This window comes from Mytilus edulis, chromosome 1, assembly GCF_963676685.1.
Source record: "Mytilus edulis chromosome 1, xbMytEdul2.2, whole genome shotgun sequence".
NCBI classification, from domain to species: Eukaryota; Metazoa; Mollusca; class Bivalvia; order Mytilida; family Mytilidae; genus Mytilus; species Mytilus edulis.
This window is the reverse complement of record NC_092344.1, coordinates 6,528,673-6,545,194: the sequence shown is the minus strand read 5'-3', so window position 1 is coordinate 6,545,194 and position 16,522 is coordinate 6,528,673. Positions and strand designations below refer to the sequence as shown.

Here is a 16,522-nt window from a genome sequence, read left to right as displayed (position 1 = left end):
AGCCAGTAGTCATTGGATATTGTAGATCATTTAAATAGTCTTGACCTATTTAATATTAGTACAAAAAACCAGCTAGTAGTCATTGGATATTGTAGATCATTCCAGTATTCTTGACCTATTTATTTGTACAAAAAATAGACCAGCGAGTAGTCATTGGATACTGTAGATCATTCAGGTAGTCTTGACTCTTGACCTATTCATTTGTACTAAAAAAAAAACAGTCAGTTGTCATCTTCACTTCACACACACATATACGAATATCAATTATATGCTTACGAGACATGTTGCAATGTTAATAGATATAGGAAGATGTGGTGTGAGTGCCAATGAGACAACTATAAACTTATTACAGTATGTGAAAATCAAGACTTGCATAAACATATCCCATGGGATATTAGAGGCAGTGGCGTCATTTTTCTTCAGAGCTTTCAGCTCTTTGATTTACTTATTATTTTGCATTTCTCCTAAACATAAACATTCTATCTTTTTACTCATTTATTTGGATGTTATATCTAATATATCACGCTATTGAAGAAAACAGAAAGTATATCATTATATTATTTTAATACATACTTATATATGATATATAATTTGAAACAGTTGAAGGGAATGTAAAACCACCTTAAAAAACTGCCACAAAGAAACCTGAAATTTCGAATACAATCTGTTAAAAACTTCAAGGATTAGAGCCTTAAAAAATGAAAATTTTCATATCCAAATATATTTTAAATAATTCATCAAACCAAGGGGTTGTTTTCATTATTGTTTGAATTGCCACATGTTTTCAAACCTTGTAGAATGATCTAATAAATCCCTTCATACAAATTTTATCAAAATCAAATTAGAATTATTAAGCCCTTACAAAGACGAACATTAAGCATTTCTGCAAGCCCTGCCCTTTGTCATAGACAGGAAACAAAGATTATGCCATCTTGGTGGCCTCTAAATTATTCAAGACAGGACCCAAGATAGTTTTGCTTGTGATAATTATGTTCTGATCATTATAAGTAAGTTAATTTTAATTCATACTTAGAAAGCATCAGCTAAGGAGAGGAAATTGTATAAGTGACTTGTCACTTGTTTTCAATTCCCATGTATTGTATTTATGTATGTATTTATTTATCTGTTTCTGAATAAAATATTGTTTACACTAAAGCACCAGCAATGTGCATGGACAATCAAAATTGACCTACATGCAAGGGGTATAAATAACACATATGCACCATTCCAGGTATACTTATTTTGTCATTGAGTGTGGTAAATGTTTACCACAATACTAAAATGTAATATAGACTTTAAAGACTAAACAATAAGTCTGTCGAAGATATGTAGAAATATCCTAGTTTGGATGCTGACTGTCTAAAAAGAAAAACTGGAGAGAAAAACTAATTGCTTTATTGAAACATGTAAATAATCTAAGTGTAAATACAAGATAACCATAAAGTGGGTCAAAAACAGGCCTTCATCAACATATTGTTTTGGTTCTAACATCAGTTTTTTGTTAAACTAGTTCATTTTCATTTCTAATTATAAATAAATATTGGTAGCAATTATCTAAAACTGCAATATAAAATAATTCACAATTCACATAAATTTACATAAATAACCTGTGCAAAACTTTCAATAAAGCTGCTATATTACAACAATTAGAAAAGCAGCACTAAAAAAGAAAAAAATATCAAAATCTATATTTTATGGCACCAATCCAAATCTTTGGTTACAATATAGAATATCTAAATTTGATCCAACAAATCCTTAAGTAGTTACCCTTAAAAAGCATTTACTAACAATATTGTCTCTATTATGACACAGATGACAGATATGTAATGAACCATGACTAAAGGTTGTGAGGCCAAATAATATCTGTTTAAATGAGATATAGAATTATTTTACAACTGCATACCAAATATCATTGACTTTTAATAATAGTTCCACCAGAACTATCCTTTTCACAAACTTTAATAATTAAAAACTATCGAAAAAAAAAACAACAATAAATTAAAACTGAGTGGGATGGGGCCAGGGATTCCAAAAGCATTTGAGCCAGCCCATATTTTTCTTAGATTACAATTTTATCTCAATTAAAGGCTTCCATGACGATCAAGGTAACTACAAAGTCAACAATCACCATGGAAATGAGATGTGCTTATGGTACCTCAACTGCATACCAAATATCATTGACATTTCATTTGTGGTTCCCCTTAAATTGACCTAATCACAAATGCTGAAGCCATAGCACCAGAAACATCACACCTTAGTCTTGCCTTCATACCCTTTATAGGACATGGTAATAAACTATTAGATAGATACAATATGGAGAAAAGAAATTGATTGCTGATTGGCTGATCGATACTACTTACAGCAAGCACCCTTGTCTATTAAACTTTATACACAGTGTTAATCAATAAATAAGTGCTCCTACTATATGTAAATAATCCTGTATCTACAAAAGTTGTGAATTTGTGAATAAATTAAGAAGATCTGTCATATCAAATTTTATAAAAAAAATAAAAACAGGTTTTTTACATGTTATCTTTCATTTCATCTAGATATCCTTTTTTTCTAACATTATCTTTAACATGATCATTGCAAAAATGCACTGAAAACTGTTATTAAGTAGATAATTTTTCCTGAGAATAAAATATGGGATTTCTTGAGTCAAACCTGTTGGCAATTTGGATTTTACACATCTTGTACCTGTTTTTCTTTCCAAATCAAACTTATTTGAGAGGATAATTATTGGACACATTTACTTTTAAAAACTATGAAAAATATATAAATATTTTCATGATTTTTCTGATATAACATTCTTTTATGAATGAAGTGTAACTTGAAATCTCAGCTTGAAATATTCTACAAAACATTTGAAAAAAATAATGAAAAATTATTCATTTTTTTTTAAAAATCAAACTAACACATTTTCCATTAAAATCATGTAAATTAACAAATTCATAAATTAATACAAAGTAAAATAACAAAGATATGCAGGGAAACCTAGACAACAAGATATGCAGGGAAACCTAGACAACAAGATATGCAGGGAAACCTAGACAACAAGATATGCAGGGAAACCTAGACAACAACATATTATGATATATACATCACATCAAATGGAAAAAACTTAACAAGAAACAAATAACATACTGAAAGCAAAGCTGATTAAATGGGTATGTTACTAATGCAAACGAATATCAAAATGATTATAGTTTTGGCTACTAAAAATAAAGTCTTCCCTTCTTCATTCTCAAGAGTCTTGGTTTAAAAATTGGTCAAAATTGACCTTGGCCTTCACGTTGATTAATCTGTATTCTTGAAATCACTTAAAACGTAAGAAAACTTGCATTAATTAAAGAAGGAGTTGTAAATAGTCAGCATCCCCTTAAACTGAGGAAAATAGTCAGCATCCCCTTAAACTGAGGAAAATAGTCAGCATCCCCTTAAACTGAGGAAAAAAGTCAGCATCCCCTTAAACTGAGGAAAATAACATCCCCTTAAACTGAGGAAAATAGCATCCCCTTAAACTGAGGAAAATAAATGTAGAAACTCACAAGAGTATATCATTGAACTTAAAATTTCCTAAAATGAAAAGTATTTTTGAAAAAGAAATAAAAGATTTAACGATGACTAGCCAAATGATGAAAGAGCACTCAAACCACCTAAGATTTTCTTTTGCCAAACAAGTACAAATAATGCCCAAGAATTGAAATAATGATAATATAAAAGAAAGACATACTATAAATTTTCATCTTTAAAAAAACAAAAAACATAATATTACTCTAAACTGGTTTAGAGTTGGTGGTATAACAGGTATATTGGACTAAAAGATAATATTTAGTTAATTTACTTTAAAATATATATTCTATTGCTTTTATTTTCAGTTGAGGCAACATAGATTGTCAAACAAAATTGATTTTTTTGTATATTTAAAAAATTGTTGAGCTGCATATATGTTCATGTCTGAATTTTAACCAATAGAGAGGAGAGAGCAGGCAGATAATATATACGATGTTAGGTACAAGTCTCAAACTACCATTATGTTTACTAAGGCATCAACTGTTTATCTTTTGTGAGATTTTTACAAATTTAACAAAAAAACGATTAAGTTTTATTTTTCGTAAACGCCTATAGTAACAAGAAATAAAAACAAAAATCATTACTGTTTTATTTTTTGTTGGTGCTGATTTTCAATAGAAATGATTTGTTTTTACTTTCTTTCTGTGACAAATATTTTTTTTAAAGAAATTTAGAATCAAACAATCTATCAAAAAAGAAAACCCTTGCTTTCAATCAATGAAGATGGGTCAATCAGTGCCTTGGTCTCCAGCAAGGTTATTCATAAAAATTATACAAGAGTTACAGACACCATTGCACATAAATTATTGCTTCAACATACGAGTGTTGATGAAACATTAAACATTTGTTATCCTATAAAAAACAAAACATTCACAGTAATCAAATATTTTGAGTTTATGCATCATTAAACAATCTAAATGTTCTTCACCCAGTCATGCCGATTAGTCACCTTTACAAAAACATATATTATGCTGGTAAAAGGGGAATTTGTTCACATTAGTGTAGAACAATTAGTTCCATAAAAGTTAGTATTGCTACCTAAATTAGGAACAGGAAAAAAAGCATGAGCAAAGGTTTTTTAATCACTTGGTAGGTAGTTGAACATGAAGGAAATACTAGATTGGGCAGCTTTTCTGTATTTTTATAGTATTTCAGACAATTGGCACCATAACAACTTGCTGACTAATTCAAATTCTAACTAGCCAACTTGGTCAAAATTTTACTTAAATTTAATAGCTTGTCTCAACAATGAATATAAAAAATGATTTACTGAAATGAAAATGTCATTTGCACTGACGGATCTATCTAACCTTATACTTTAGTTTAACCAATGGTTCTCAAGTTATTACACAGACAACATAAAACACAAATACTATTAATCTATATTAAGGATATAGTAGTAAAATGTCATTAGTTTATCACATGGAGTTAGAAATTGACACATAATTATGCAGAACTTAAACAATATCACTTAAGCTTAAAATATATGTTATAGCAAGCCAATTGTGTTATATTATACATTAAGAAAGGTGTGATAAATGGTATAAAAAAAAAAATTAGTGAAGAGTCTGTGAAACACTGTGTGTCACCTTATAATTGCTACTGTTCATGTGATAGTGTAATATTGATTGACAAAAACTACCGATAAGTCCATTTTTCAGTAAAAAACAGAAAAAAATTATTTTTTTTTATATTTTTTATAAGTTTTTAAACATTCCATGAAAGCTCCGAAAAGTTAGCTCTGTTTATAAAATATAATCATGAATGTAGTTTTCAATTGATAACTGCAAAAAAAAAATAAAAAAAATTGTCCTCTTACTATCACAATACATGTATTAAAAAAAAAAAAAATGTATTCAGACATTAGCTTTTAATGATTAAAAAGCTTTTGCCAAAGTTTCATAAAAATCTATAAAGGTTTGAAAAAGTTACTTGATGTTTAAAAAAAATATGTGAAAATACATTTACAGTGAAACCTGACTAAACTGAACCCTTTCGGGACTTGAGATTTTGTTCGGTTTTGGCAGGTATTCGGTTTCATCAGGTTCACAATGCATAAAATGTGATATGATTGGTCTTCAGAACAAGTTTGGATTAGACAGGTTTCCGGTTTATTCAGGGTTCGGTTTAATCAGATTTCACTGTATCAGAAAAACATAGAAAATTGAAAGACAATTTTATTCATAATTTTATTCTATATACTATCTTTTGTTCATATTCTAAGAATGTTTGTCAAAGTTATTGATGTTTGAGAAACTTTCACCTCATACTATATCTATATTAACTGTGAAAACAGTTAAACACAGAAAGATGAAGAAAAACAAAATGGAGCTGTCTTTCGATCATAAAAAGCTCTTGTCCAAGTTTCATCTAATAACAAGGATGCTTGACAAAGTTATTTATGTTAAAAAACTTAAATCAGACTGAACCTCAATGTTAACTCCATCAAAGCATCATCTTCACGACAAAATGTTGCAGGCTACACAAAAAAGTATTACTGGCAACACAAACATATTTGCATACTGATAAATAAAAAAGTATAAACAACATAAAAAAGGTACATAAATTATGGTGATGTTCTATATTTATTTAAGACTGTTTATGTTTCATTCCATTAGAAACATTTCTATTAGTGACTGTTCCATTAGTGACTGTTCCATTTGACTTTGGTTTAGATTTTTTGTAAGTCTGTACATAGAAGTTAGCAAACATAACCATAAAGACAACAGCATACAGTCCGATCAAGTAAACAAAAAACTTAGGATAATTACAGTCAATAAATAGAAGTTGTACTGAATGTATAGTCACCAATATAAACTGTATCTGCAAAATAAAGTTAACATATATTACTTATAATATTACTGCTAGTTCAAAGTCTGCCTGAAGACATGTCACCTTACTAGGATATATCATTCTGATTCTGAGCTGATCCGTCTGTAGAAAGACATGTCACCTTACTAGGATATATCATTCTGATTCAGAGCTGATCCGTCTGTAGAAAGACATGTCACCTTACTAGGATATATCATTCTGATTCAGAGCTGATCAGTCTGTAGGAAGACATGTCACCTTACTAGGATATATCATTCTGATTCTGAGATGATCAGTCTGTAGAAAGACATGTCACCTTACTAGGATATATCATTCTGATTCAGAGCTGATCAGTCTGTACAAAGACGTGTCACCTTACTAGGATATATCATTCTGATTCAGAGCTGATCCATCTGCAGGAAGACCTGTCACCTTACTAGGATATATCATTCTGATTCTGAGCTGATCAGTCTGTAGAAAGACATGTCACCTTACTAGGATATATCATTCTGATTCTGAGCTGATCAGTCTGTACAAAGACGTGTCACCTTACTAGGATATATCATTCTGATTCAGAGCTGATCAGTCTGTACAAAGACGTGTCACCTTACTAGGATATATCATTCTGATTCAGAGCTGATCCATCTGCAGGAAGACCTGTCACCTTACTAGGATATATCATTCTGATTCAGAGCTGATCAGTCTGTAGGAAGACATGTCACCTTACTAGGATATATCATTCTGATTCTGAGCTGATCCGTCTGCAGGAAGACATGTCACCTTACTAGGATATATCATTCTGATTCTGAGCTGATCAGTCTGTAGAAAGACATGTCACCTTACTAGGATATATCATTCTGATTCTGAGCTGATCAGTCTGTAGGAAGACATGTCACCTTACTAGGATATATCATTCTGATTCTGAGCTGATCAGTCTGTAGAAAGACATGTCACCTTACTAGGATATATCATTCTGATTCAGAGCTGATCAGTCTGTAGAAAGACATGTCACCTTACTAGGATATATCATTCTGATTCAGAGCTGATCCATCTGCAGGAAGACCTGTCACCTTACTAGGATATATCATTCTGATTCTGAGCTGATTAGTCTGTAGCAAGACATGTCACCTTACTAGGATATATCATTCTGATTCAGAGCTGATCAATCTGTACAAAGACGTTTCACCTTACTAGGATATATCATTCTGATTCAGAGCTGATCCATCTGCAGGAAGACCTGTCACCTTACTAGGATATATCATTCTGATTCAGAGCTGATCAGTCTGTAGGAAGACATGTCACCTTACCAGGATATATCATTCTGATTCAGAGCTGATCAGTCTGTAGAAAGACATGTCACCTTACTAAGATATATCATTCTGATTCAGAGCTGATCAGTCTGTAGGAAGACATGTCACCTTACTAGGATACATCATTCTGATTCTGAGCTGATCAGCCTGTAAGAAGACATGTCACCTTACTATGATATATCATTCTGATTCAGAGCTGATCAGTCTGTAGGAAGACATGTCACCTTACTAGGATATATCATTCTGATTCAGAGCTGATCAGTCTGTAGAAAGACCTGTCACCTTACTAGGATATATCATTCTGATTCAGAGCTGATCAGTCTGTACAAAGACGTGTCACCTTACTAGGATATATCATTCTGATTCAGAGCTGATCCATCTGCAGGAAGACCTGTCACCTTACTAGGATATATCATTCTGATTCTGAGCTGATCAGTCTGTAAAAAGACCTGTCACCTTACTAGGATATATCATTCTGATTCAGAGCTGATCAGTCTGTAGAAAGACCTGTCACCTTACTAGGATATATCATTCTGATTCAGAGCTGATCAGTCTGTACAAAGACGTGTCACCTTACTAGGATATATCATTCTGATTCAGAGCTGATCCATCTGCAGGAAGACCTGTCACCTTACTAGGATATATCATTCTGATTCTGAGCTGATCCGTCTGTAGAAAGACATGTCACCTTACTAGGATATATCATTCTGATTCTGAGCTGATCAGTCTGTAGGAAGACATGTCACCTTACTAGGATATATCATTCTGATTCAGAGCTGATCAGTCTGTAGAAAGACATGTCACCTTACTAGGATATATCATTCTGATTCAGAGCTGATCCATCTGCAGGAAGACCTGTCACCTTACTAGGATATATCATTCTGATTCTGAGCTGATCAGTCTGTAGAAAGACATGTCACCTTACTAGGATATATCATTCTGATTCAGAGCTGATCAGTCTGTAGAAAGACATGTCACCTTACTAGGATATATCATTCTGATTCTGAGCTGATCAGTCTGTAGCAAGACATGTTACCTGACTAGGATATATCATTCTGATTCAGAGCTGATCAGTCTGTAGAAAGACATGTCACCTTACTAGGATATATCATTCTGATTCAGAGCTGATCAGTCTGTAGAAAGACATGTCACCTTACTAGGATATATCATTCTGATTCAGAGCTGATCAGTCTGTAGAAAGACATGTCACCTGACTAGGATATATCATTCTGATTCTGAGCTAATCAGTCTGTAGAAAGACATGTTACCTGACTAGGATATATCATTCTGATTCTGAGCTGATCAGTCTGTAGGAAGACCTATCACCTTACTAGGATATATCATTCTGATTCAGAGCTGATCAGTCTGTAGGAAGACCTGTCACCTTACTAGGATATATCATTCTGATTCTGAGCTGATCCGTCTGCAGGAAGACATGTCACCTTACTAGGATATATCATTCTGATTCAGAGCTGATCAGTCTGTAGGAAGACATGTCACCTTACTAGGATATATCATTCTGAATCTGAGCCAATTAGTCTTTGCTTTTACTTCTAAATGCTTTGAGCAAAGAGGAACCAATTTGCTTGTCTTTAGTTTGAACCTCCCAGGGTTAAAAACTCATGACATCCCACACCTGAAGTGAGGTCCTTACTAATAAGGGGGTTCATAACAGTTAGAAAATATTGTTTCAGTTTTCAGGGTTCAACTTTGAGCCCCAGCATTGTTTTCTCACTGCTAGGAAGCTTTATTACAAGAGAGGAATATTTCAATGTTACAACAATAAATGAAATTGATAAAACAGATGAATATAAAATCATTGTCAACATGATATGAACTAAATGGTTTTGTCTGTTCTAGTTTGACTTAGTTAAGTGCAATAAGTTTAATTTCCATGTCCTTGGTTAGCATAGTCATTACACTCTATAAGCACCCTATTTACAGTACATCCTGTACGTTTTGGTGTACTTATCTAAATACATGTACCAGTACACTAAATACTTACTATTTGCATACTTGTCATATATTTTTTCCACCATAGATATTTTTGATACTGTGGACCAAGTGCTGCTAAACCATAGTATGTATACATAACTAGATGTATAAAGGAATTCAACATACTATGAAATGTACCAAATCCACCTTGAAATATAAACAAAAATAATACAATACGTTTTATACAAGAGGTGGATGCCATAAACCTATATTATATAATGCATGGGGAATGTGTCCATAGGGAATGTGTCCATGGGAAATGTGTCCATGGGACACAGATGATGCCTCTACTTACTGCTAAGGAAATAAGAATTTATTCCCAAAAATACCTTTGTGATTTAAAAAAAATACTCATGGTCCAGCTTGTAAAAAGATTGTACTTTGACATATAATGGTTTTTCTTTTACAAATTGTGACTTGGATGGAGAGTTGTCTCATTGGCACTTACACCACATCTTCTTTTTATATACACATATTGTTGGACCTTTAGCATATGGTTTGACCATACTCATAAGATCTGGAACCTTTTCACAATATTTTATATTTACTTACTTGTAAATCAGTTGTTATGTTTTGTTGTCAATACTGTACAAGAAATTATAATGACTTAAAAACTTTAATAAAAGATTATAATATTATATAAAGAACCCTACTTATATTTCTGAGTGTCTATAAGAGCAGAAATTTGGCAAAAAGAAAAAAGTTATAGATAAGTAATTTTATGTTTCACTCACCTGCCACAAATTTAATTTTATGTTTCACTCACCTGCCACAAATTTGACTCCAAACCACCAAGAAAAAGGCATTATAGCATGATGAAAGACATGGAGGAATGATACTTGGTTGAATTTCTTCCTCATTATAAAAAATATCTGTCAAAATAATAATTACACTTATACTGTTTTGTTTAAAATGAGCCGGTCTATTGTTAGTAGATCTTATTAACTTAAATAAATTTTATTTATATATACCTGAGTGTACACGATTGCTACACTCTAGTGAATCATCACAACTGATGTTTAAATGAGGAATAAAATTTTAGTTCAGTTAATTGTTGAACAACTTAATCATAAATTGCATTATTAAGTGTATTATGAACATTAGTATTTGTTGTCGCTAATAAAATAGGATAGTCCAAACAAGTGAAACTGCGAGCTACTGCTCACTGATGATACCCCCGCCGCAAGTGGATAATATTAATAGTGTAAAAATATGCAAGTGTTCGGTAAACAGGAAGTTGTCAAGTGATGAATCTGAAAACGCATCACACGGTATAGCTGACTTATATAAATCCTGAAACCAAATTTCAGAAATCCTTGTATTGTAGTTCCTGAGAAAAATGTGACGAAAATTTTCAACTTGGCTATCATGTGTAAAATCATACAAGTGTTCGGTAAACAGGAAGTTGTCGAGTGATGAATCTGAAAACGCATCACACGGTATAGCTGACTTATATAAATCCTGAAACCAAATTTCAGAAATCCTTGTATAGTAGTTCCTGAGAAAAATGTGACGAAAATTTTCAACTTGGCTATCATGTGTAAAATCATACAAGTGTTCGGTAAACAGGAAGTTGTCAAGTGATGAATCTGAAAACGCATCACACGGTATGGCTAACAGATATAAATGTTGATACCAAATTACAGAAAGGGTGGATGTGTAGTTCCTGAGAAAAATGTGACGAAAATTTTCTACCTATTTTTTTCAAAGAGGCATCTATATAAGACACAGAGATGCATTTTACACCCACTTATGTGATTTAAGGTTTGGCTACTTTGTATTTTTGCAGCTTACTTGAAAGTAATATTCATTGATGGTTAAAAATCTTATTTTTTGGTACATTTGTTAGGCTGTTAGTTTTCATGTTTGAGTTGTTTTACATTTGTGATTTCGAGGCCTTTTATAGCTGACTATGTGCTCATTGTTGAAGGCCATAAAGTGACATATAGCTGTGAATTTTTGTTTCATTTGGTCTCCTGTGGTGAGTTGTCTCATTTAGAAATCATACCACTTCTTCTTTTTTATATGAAGTTACCATAGTGATCAATATATCACTTACTGTATCCAGGAGTTCAATGAACTTTGAAAAATAAAACCACCAGCAAACATTAAGCATCTGCAAAAAGAAAAGAAATCATACATTTGTACATCCAAAAAACAATATAATATGACATCAATAATTGTTTTCTCAATCAAAGAATTACCTGGGGCCTCCGTGGTCAAGTGGTCTAAGCAGTTACTATTAAATGTAATCACTTGCCAGTCAACACTGAGATTGTGAGTTCAAACCCTGCTTGTTCGGGTGCACTTGACTCTAATCTTAATTGACTAGGATCGTCAGTTTTCCTATCAAAGGTCATGGTTTTCTCAAGGAACTCTGGCTTCCTCCACCAATAAACTGGCCGCCACGAAATAGCCCAAAGCGGTGCTTAATAGTGGTGTTAAAAAAGAAATTGGAAAAATCATGCACAAACAAAATAGAAATATCTTTCTGTCACCATTTTTTTGAGTGTTTGACATCCCTTACTACTTTACACTTCAGGTTTGTGGTGACCTTGAGAAATCCACAAGCTGACATCCCAATCTACTTACCCTTAATGCTTGAGGTGACCTTGAGTAATCCATAGACTGACATCCCAATCTACTTACCCTTAATGCTTGAGGTGACCTTGAGTTATCCACAGGCTCACATCCCAATCTACTTACCCTTAATGCTTGAAGTGACCTTGAGTAATCCACAGGCTGACATCCCAATCTACTTACCCTTAATGCTTGAGGTGACCTTGAGAAATCCACAGGCTGACATCCCAATCTACTTACCCTTAATGCTTGAGGTGACCTTGAGAAATCCACAGGCTGACATCCCAATCTACCTACCCTTAATGACTGAGGTGACCTTGAGAAATCCACAGGCTGACATCCCAATCTACTTACCCTTAATGGCTGAGGTGACCTTGAGAAATCCACAGGCTGACATCCCAATCTACTTACCCTTAATGCTTGAGGTGACCTTGAGTAATCCACAGGCTGACATCTCAATCTACTTACCCTTAATGGCTGAGGTGACCTTGAGAAATCCACAGGCTGACATCCCAATCTACTTACCCTTAATGCTTGAGGTGACCTTGAGAAATCCACAGGCTGACATCCCAATCTACTTACCCTTAATGCTTGAGGTGACCTTGAGAAATCCACAGGCTGACATCCCAATCTACTTACCCTTAATGCTTGGGGTGACCTTGAGTAATCAACAGGCTGACATCCTAAACTATATCCTGCTAACCACCCAGCAAAGTTGAACTGTAAAATAAATACACATGCTCTCATTTTCAAAAGATTAAATGATTACAAACTGATACAACGTCAAAAGTTTATTGAAAAATGTTATAAATCTGATCTATCACATAATTAATCCTGATGAAAAGAATGTTAAAGTTTGGGTAGAATAGGACAAATGGTAGTTGGCCATCTTGAATGTTGGATTGGTTATCTTACACATTACTGAATTGCCTTGATGTTTGAGAAAGATAAAGTTTTAAATCAGATACACAGGGGAATAATTCTAGTCATTACATCGTAAAAGGAATGATTAACTTTACCTCTAGAAAACAATATGTTGATAATCCAACCATACCAATATTATAAACTAACAGTACTTTCTTCAGATCTACTGGTTTTCTATCGGCCATTATGGTTGGCCCCATCTTTACAAAAGCCAGGTATAACAAACATATAACCAAGCTAGGCCATGGTGTTGACATCATAAACCAGCCATCAACTCTAGGATCTGAAACAGTTTAATTTTGCTAATACATGTTATCCAAATAACATTTACTTTATTAAGAGGTACTTGAAGAACAATGGCATAATCCAGCACTTTTAGATTGTGTTTCTAGTTAAAGGATTTAGACTTCTGTTATTTTGGCCTTTTGACCTATACATTTCATAGAGAAGTATTGTTGAAAATATAGTTCTGAAAATATTGAAAACTTACCTGCATTCCTCATAAGTTCTCCATACATATCCTGTACACTTGTCAATAAATGAGCCATCTTGGATACAAAAGCTTAAGGACAATTCTATGCCAGATCAGTATATTCCAGTACTTATCCTATAAAACAAATAAGACATAGTTAAAATAACTGAAAATTTAGATGATTTTTGCCTTGCAAAAAAAACCATACGGATCTTTAATAAGGTTACAGAACTTCCAAGTCAAATCTAAGATATCAATAAGTGTGTGTAAAATTCAGTCAAGTGTTTAAAATTGTATTTGTACATGTATTAGACTGTCCTACATATATCCATAGTTGCTTGAGATTTTATTTTACCAAGTTAAAAGAAGTAATGGTGATTTTTAATATTTCATTTGATGATGATAAGTTTATATGTCTTTAAGAAATAGTTTTGTAAATGCTTGATTGATAAATATGGTTGGTGTGTTTCCATTTCGCCTTAGATGTGAATTCCGGGTAAAAAAGGTAAAAACAATACTACGGCAAGATGGCAATTGAACTAAGGAGAAATGTAAATTTTTATTAAGAAATTAAACAAACAAATTAAACCTTTGTGTTTTTATAACTAATTAGGGAATTGTTTCTCTTGAGATAATATTTTTGTATTTAATCAATCAAATTGAACATTTCTATTATTTCGAAAGTTGTGAAATCAGAAGAAAAAAATGGTCAGTAGGAAAGTTGCTTCTCTTGATATTTGCCCATCCAAAATAGATGCGCTGCTTCGTCACTTCTGGTGCTGACTGACGGCCTTGGAATTATATAAATCAGGCATCAATCTGTGCATTTTTCATTTATCTCTTCATTTATGTAAGTTTCACCTACCTGCCAACCTTTATTTTCTCATCATTTGACAGTTTTCACAGTGACCCATCGATTTCTACATTTTGCCTTTCATTTTCAAAGATTATCACGTGACCACGAGAAAGCAGTGATGATTTATGCAAATGACCATAATGTAACACCCCGTTCATTTACGATGCAAGTTATCTAAATGTCCGAGAGCTTCCCATTGTAACGTGGTCAGAACATAATGCTTCATACCTATCTCCTGTAAAGGAGGTGAAAAATCATGGTTGGCTACTAAATGTTAATCATCGATCTCCTATAAAGGAGGTGAAAAAATATAAACATTTGCATATTTTGAGTCTCAAGACCACGAACTCTCTCGTAACTTGACGTCCATTTGAAAGTGAAAGTCAAAATGCCGAAATCGATGGGTCACTGTAAAAACTGTCTAATAATGAGAAAATAAAGGTTGGCAGGTATGTGAAACTTACATAAATGAAAAGATAAATGAAAAATGAACAGATTGATGCCCGATTTATATAATTCCAAGGCTGTCAGTCGGCACCAGAAGCGACGAAGCAGCGCATCTATTTTGGTGGGCAAATATCCACTTTTTGATATGGGACCAGCTCTGACGTCCCACGGCCCCAGCTTGTCTGGCAAAACAGCCGTTGGACGTCGGAGTAATCTCAGACTACACAGATGTTGGTTCTGATAATTTTAGAAACATCATTAGTATTCTACATTTGTACAACTGGCTACGATAATAAATGAAAAATAATATTCATCTGTATTCATGTATTAATTTACCTGTAAAAAAATTGGCACAAATGAAAGGAAAATTCAGTGCAAATGAAATGCAGATAGGCGCAAATGCAAAACTCCAATGTGCCTATAATACCCTGTTTTCAGGGCCAAATCAATTTGTCCTTGGGATATTGATTAATTCTAGTAATCCTCTGGAATTGTGGTACATGTAGCAGAATAATTATATATAAAGTACAGAACTACAAGTTATATCCAAAAAGGGGAAGCTCATAACGACTATCAACCAATGGACTTGGCATAAATTAGCACAACGCAATTTCAATTGAAATATTTAAATATTCATTGAAGACATAGTTAATTTGTTTAATTTGTTGTATTTCTACAAAGCATGTTCATTCTTGCTTTATCATTATAATAATGAGATCTGGTATGATTGCTGATGAGACAACGTACCTTAATGAATGTTTCTACTGATTTACTGTTAATGTTATTAATTTAGAACTGTTAGGTCCGTCTTAGCCTACTTTTTTATGTCTTTTATCATTTTGTTTATTTTGGATACCATGCATCGTATCTAACGTTCAGTGTAGACTTATTTAAAGAACACACTTCTTTATGTTTTTTTTATTCAAAAGTTAAAGATACTAGTTCTGATCATATTTTTCGTTAATTTACCTACAACAGCCAATTTCAGGTGAGATGAAGGTCCCCGAGTTACAAACTAGCACGCCGGACTTCAGCTTCCGGTGGCATGATCACACCCGAGAGGAAACGCCTTGATGAATAATTCTAGAGACGTAACGAAAAATTAACGCGGGAATTTTTAAAAACTTCTAAATACAAAAATAAAGATTATTAAAGCCTGAGAATAGCTCATGTCAGCTCATGTGCCAGAAGAAACAAAAAACAGTGTCTATTGTAAGAATCCCAAGTGTTGCAAAAAGAAAGCCATCAGAAATAACTTCGCACAAAAAACTTCTCTTTGTTGATGAAATAGACACTGAGTGAACCATAGGCCTATTAATACTCAGAACTCAAAAATAAACAGAAGGACTCTTTAAAATTCATTTGATTTATCAACTTCAAACCATAACAAATGAATTAATCAAAGCAACAAAACTAGCTGTTCTAGCAAAACCAATTTTAGTTACAATGGCCAAAATGGAAAGCTATGCAAACTGTACGAAAACATCTGAAATCATGTTAATTACGATATTCTAATTTGAAAATTCAGGGACAGCCACATAACCAATCATCACA

The 16,522-nt window shown here is 33.0% G+C and overlaps 1 protein-coding gene across 6 annotated transcripts; it reads right to left on the bottom strand.

The window, feature by feature from the left end:
- Positions 1-1,380: 1,380 nt before the first annotated feature.
- Positions 1,381-16,049, bottom strand: LOC139522785 (very long chain fatty acid elongase 7-like). 6 transcript variants are annotated; one of them, XM_071316360.1, is made up of 9 exons: positions 15,942-16,049; positions 13,684-13,800; positions 13,289-13,476; positions 12,909-12,989; positions 11,749-11,805; positions 10,456-10,561; positions 9,700-9,836; positions 5,730-6,396; positions 1,381-5,549 (listed from the first exon to the last, which is right to left on the bottom strand). In XM_071316360.1, the coding sequence occupies exons 2-8, from the start codon at positions 13,739-13,741 to the stop codon at positions 6,163-6,165; spliced, it is 861 nt and encodes a 286-aa protein (XP_071172461.1). In that variant the 5' UTR covers positions 13,742-13,800; positions 15,942-16,049; the 3' UTR covers positions 1,381-5,549; positions 5,730-6,162. The 6 variants fall into 6 exon arrangements, with proteins under 6 accessions (XP_071172461.1, XP_071172434.1, XP_071172454.1 ...); XM_071316333.1 differs by adding an exon at positions 12,282-12,300 and having other exon boundaries at positions 1,381-6,396; positions 12,415-12,989; positions 15,938-16,048; XM_071316353.1 differs by having other exon boundaries at positions 15,938-16,048.
- Between the last annotated feature and the right edge of the window lie 473 nt (positions 16,050-16,522).